The 5,283-nt window shown below is 39.4% G+C and overlaps 1 protein-coding gene across 1 annotated transcript; it reads right to left on the bottom strand.

Moving 5' to 3' along the window:
• Positions 1 to 4,066: 4,066 nt before the first annotated feature.
• On the bottom strand, positions 4,067 to 4,973 carry LOC138021293 (uncharacterized). Its single transcript, XM_068868141.1, has 2 exons — positions 4,631 to 4,973; positions 4,067 to 4,266 (listed from the first exon to the last, which is right to left on the bottom strand). Exons 1-2 carry the CDS (start codon positions 4,971 to 4,973, stop codon positions 4,067 to 4,069), a joined length of 543 nt encoding a protein of 180 aa, XP_068724242.1.
• Between the last annotated feature and the right edge of the window lie 310 nt (positions 4,974 to 5,283).

Here is a 5,283-nt window from a genome sequence, read left to right as displayed (position 1 = left end):
CCTTCCCAACCATCCCCTCAAGGAACTAGGACTAATTAAGGTAAAGCTATGAACCATTCGGTAAGGTAATTTGGGGCTTGCCAAAGCCTCCGAGAGATTGGCACACCTCTATGGGTAAAAGCAGTGCTAAACAACTCCTGGTACAGCACATAAAAGATAAACATTTGCTTTTGTTATCACAGATTCGTCAACTTTAATATAGCCAATAGCACAATCATCTTTTGGGCGAGAGGGAACGGGCCATGCCCATAAGCAGGATCATTGTTCAGACTGTGCGTGTTAGCGCCGATTACAAGAAAGTTTAGCTTGGATGAATTCTAGATTTCACAACTCTTATTGCAATAAAATTCTAAGTCCTTCCCGACACATTCCCCCTCACCCAGCTGTCAACTGTACCTCACAAGTGCCATTATTGAGTTTGGTTAGCGGCTGTCCCACAAGGTAAATATGGCAGCAATCTTCATTGATGTTCACCGTTTTGACGAATGAAACGTCAATGGAAGAATGATAATGGCAGAGAAAAAGCAACTTAGATACGTAAACTTGATTTGAACGTTCAGGGATCCAGTTCTTTCGGCAGCAAAGATCGTCCTTTTTTTGTAAAATCATGGAGTGAAATTCGATTAGCGTTCATCTGTGGCAGGTAAGCCAAGTGAAGCCGTTGAGAAGAGGGTTTATTTTCCTTCCATTGACCTGAAATGCATTTAAATGTCTTTTTCGTTTATTTATGGTTGTTTTAGATCTATTTGCGTGTGAGGTTGGTGCAACGTTTCCTGTCAACGAGCCTTTCAATATATAATATGGACCGAAAACTTGGAGATCGCTGAAATTAGGCTCATTTCAGTAACTCCCCATTGTTTTTGTTTTGTACAGGCTTCGTTAGTTATTGATAAACTGCCATTTCCAATACTTGAAAGGTAACGACTGTTTGTGTCAGTAGCGATCATTTTATTACTGTCATTATTATTATTATAAGATGTGGTACCAAAAGTTGTACCAGAAAACAAACAAAACAGACACAAAATGCAGTGGAATAACATAATAGCTTAAAACAGGGTCGTAACGAGGTATATGGGATCAGGGATCAAAGGCCTGAAAAGGACCGGGATCAGGGATCACAGCCCAGGGGTCTGCAATCACAATGCGTGGGATCGGGATCAGCAGGATTGTTCATGGAATCAAGGATCAGGGATCAAATTTTTGCGTGTTCAGGGATCAAAATTCTCACCATTTTTGGAATGAGGGATCAAATTTTTGGGTACAAATATGGGATTAGTTACGAAAAAATATACCTCGTTACGACCCTGTTAAAAAGCCAAGCTCCAAATACAATTCAATAGCCCATTTCCGATATATTAAGGCGCGTAAGACTGGTAACAAATAAGGACGCGAAAGCGAGGCTTGGGGGAATAGTGTACCGAGAGAAAGGTAAAAATAATGTTTAAACCGCTATAAGCATTATGTAATTTCGTAGAAATCAAGAAAAAATCGAAGAACGATTTGATTGGAAGACCGTTCCTTCGTTAAAAGACTATTTAACAAAGAGAGGGATTCAGGTGAGTGACCAAGGACGCAGTAAACGTAAAGCTGAACAGGTGAAGCTCGCGGTAAAGGCACGTGAAATGAAATTGCAACAGATTGATAAAGACGACAAAGACAGCTCAGAGAACTGAAAAGGGCGCAATACCTCGCCCGGAAAATACCCAGAGCTGGAGCTACGAATTTTCTAAGATACCTCCATTTACTTTCGCTGGTTTGTATACGTACTTGATTGACTCTGGGGAGTACACCCCCGAGAATCTCAAGTCCTTTAAGAGTCTTCTTGGATACAAGTTATTTTCAGATGGTCATGTTCAAGATTGCATGATGCATTGTGTCCACGACATGAGCTACACTTTATTCAAGTTCAAGGTGTTACCAACGGAGAGGTCCAAAACTAACGATAATAAACAAACCTATAATGGCTTTACATTTATAATCATGGAAGACTCTGGTGTAGTTAAAGATGGATTTTGCCCTTGTAAAGGAGGGTAAGTATATGCTTTACGTAAGCAGACATTTTCATCCAATACTGTGGACTACTGTACATACATGTAGATTACAATGTTGAAATGCAGTGGCTGGTAATGTTTGGAGTATTCCTCAGCGCGAATGGTGGGTAGTAAACTTTGCTATTTGAAATTACTTTGGGAAAATGGTGGGGGAATGAGGAGAAGGGAAAGAAAGACATTTTATTCTAAATTTTGTGCTGTTTTAATCCCCTTTCATCCCAGATGTAAACTTAACAATCCCTTCATTATATTGTTTTAATTGCTTGTAGATTAGATGGAACATGTCGTCACATTGCAGCTGTGTTGTCTGACCTAGAACATACTGCACGTATCAATGATGTAAATCCTGCACATCAGGTCAGTGCCAGTGGGTAAGACGAGCAAAGCCTAACACCAACTCTTGTTCATTGCATGACCTAAAGCTTACAAAGAGTGAATATGGCAAACAAGAAAAAGCATATACAGATATCAACAACTTTGATCCAAGGTCAATAATACCTGATCCTGATACACTGAATAGAAAACTCAGAGAGGTTTTGCAGCAGGTTTGCAGTAGTGCTGTTGGACTGCATGTACTTTCTCACTGTCCACCCCCAACTGTTGATGAAGATATTCTACAATCTTTCATTACTTTGGATGAAAATATTGAATCTGTTGAAGAGGTAGAAGCCATTGAAATTCTCTCTATCTCTGACATTAGAGATAACTTTGTCTCTTTACACAACATTCAAGTCAGTGCTAGTGAATCAGTTGACACTCAGTTAGTGTCACAGTTTTTTGAAGCCATTTCCCGTACTCAGGAGCAAGCTGACATCATAATAAACGAAAAAAACCAAGAGCCAAGGGGAGACTGAATTCTTGGTAAAACAGAGGGTTGGAAGGCTCACTGCTTCCAACTTCTATAAAATATGTCATCTTAGAGAAACTACAAATAGAGATAACACATTAAAAGAACTTCTCAATTACTGTCCACTGCCACCAGAGAGAACACCAGTGCAATTTCAGTGGGGGCATGATAAAGAACAGGCAGCAATAGAGTTATACAGCAAAAAACTTCAAAAAAAGCACAGAGGCCTATGTGTAAATAAAAGTGGAGTTGTAGTCAATACATCATGGCCACACCTAGGAGCACGTCCTGATGGTATCCGATGTTGTGAGTGCTGTGGTAAGAGAGTAGTGGAGATCAAAAGCCTGTTTTCAAAAAGAAACCTCCCTCCGCATATTGCAACATCAGAGTATATCATTAAAGTGAACGGAAAGTACAAACTGAAGACTGAAACAAGATGGTACTACCAGATACAGGGGGAACTTGCTACGACTTGTTTGAAGATTGCAGATTTGATTATATACACAAACAAAGAAATTCTAGTTATAGAAGTGAAGTTTAATGTGGAAGTTTGGAAAGCAATGCTGCTAAAATTGACAGAATTTTACATTGGTTACATGATTCCAGAATTACTGACTCAAAAAATACTTCAAAAAGTACCATGATTGTTAAAGAAATATAATGGAAACCAGGTCACTTAAACTAAGTTCTAGTTAAGTTTGAAATGAGTGGCAGGTTAAAATGATTTTAAACTAGTTTGATTCGTATTTCTTATTGCCCCGAATGTATTACCATTGTCTGTTAACAAATAAAATACTGATCAACCTAGCCCAAAATCATTTTAACCTGAAATTCATTTTATACAAAACTACAACTAGTGTGTCACATTTTATTCTGTATGGACGTGATCTAGTAATTAATTAATTAACTCTGTTACATTCAGCAAATGTCAAGGGGGCTGTAGCTGCTTAGTCTCCTTCCCCTCCCCCCCCACCCCTTACAATAAATGTAAAAACTGTTACAGGTTGGAGATCTGTTTCAACTTGTCATCATTATTTTAAAGGTCTCCAAGATTGACAGTTCTTAATCACTGATGTCAATTAATGTAGTTTTAAAATACATTCCTACAACAACAAAGTGATTCTGGCTCTTCAAACTGAATACAAACTTAAAATACTGTCAATAGCTCCTACTTGGCTAAAGGAGGAGGAAGATTACATAATGAAGCACACACAACGACCTCCTGGTCAATTAACTTTAAAGATGCTAATGGGATGTTTCCATGGAAAATTTTGAATTCTTTCAACCTCTCAATTGCTCCCTCAACATGTATCCTCACGTTTGCGATTGAACTTGTTTCTTTGTGAGCCTTTCTTGACAATTGTTTACCTGAGTGGAAAATTAAAACTCTAAATTGAACAGTGCTCTAAAGCGGCCTGTTCTGGGAAGTGGGGGTTGTCTACTTCAATTTTTTACCCAGTTCCACACCCTTGATATACCACTTTTGCCAGAAAAGTTACCGCTTTCAGATAGCTTTGATAGAAAATGGTACCACTTCCACATATCTACAGAAGGATGACTACATCTAATTTCCCTCTACAGTATAGTCAGCTATTGTGAGTACCCCACGCCCTGCAGGGCCCTGAAGGGACTGCCTACTTTTTAGTGTGTGGGAGCTGGAGATGTATATGAAAAAAAAAACACTAGAGAAAATACCCATTCTAGGGATAGCAAGAACAGGATTAATGGTTACCTTTAGTAAAAGGGGGCATGTTGAGTTTTACTCCTTTTTTTGTCAGAAGATCTCTGATTGTAAAACCCCTGTCCGCCATGACTTGATATCCCTCTTCCAGAGGGTCTATCAGGCCACTTTCTTGAGTAACTCGCCGATCGCTTGTCCTCCCAGACCATAATTTGGAGATAAACGAAAAAGCTCCAGATGGTGTAATTCCTACTAGTAACTTAACAGTGTTGTGATGTTTGTAATCACTCCAAGTGGCCTTTTGGGCACTTGGAGAGGGAGGCTTCTCAATAAAGAACTCGGTGCAATCGATAATGACGCGTGTACCTGGGTACTTTGAAAACGAATTAGGCATGTGAGTCCTAATTTCCTGTTTTGATGGCCAGCGAAGTAGTGAACCGTTAAAAGTCAGAGCTAAAAAGCGAACCCATTTCATATAGATCCGACTAACTGTACTGACAGAAACTGCGAACATGTCGGCAAGGTGCCTTTCCATTAGACCTAGTTTCAGCCACAACAGAACAAGAATAAACTCCTCTTTCAATCCAATATCGCGTTTTCGCCCTGGTTTTTCCTTCTCAGGATCATTCTGGTAGTAGGATTACTGACGCTTGTTCTTGTCCCAATACTTCATTTTTCCTGCATACGGAAGGAGGGTATTGACG

The sequence above is a fragment of the Montipora capricornis genome, chromosome 10 (assembly GCF_036669925.1).
Source record: "Montipora capricornis isolate CH-2021 chromosome 10, ASM3666992v2, whole genome shotgun sequence".
Classification (NCBI taxonomy): Eukaryota; Metazoa; Cnidaria; class Anthozoa; order Scleractinia; family Acroporidae; genus Montipora; species Montipora capricornis.
This window is presented reverse-complemented; position numbering and strand designations above follow the sequence as displayed.

What these genes read in the sequence shown, in the direction of transcription:
- LOC138021293 (XM_068868141.1), bottom strand. Translation starts at nt 4,973, where the DNA reads ATGCCTAATTCGTTTTCAAAGTACCCAGGTACACGCGTCATTATCGAT. An exon ending in CATGCCCCCTTTTACTAAAG is followed by an intron (nt 4,267 to 4,630) that starts GTAACCATTAAT and finishes TTTTCCACTCAG; the next exon opens with GTAAACAATTGTCAAGAAAG.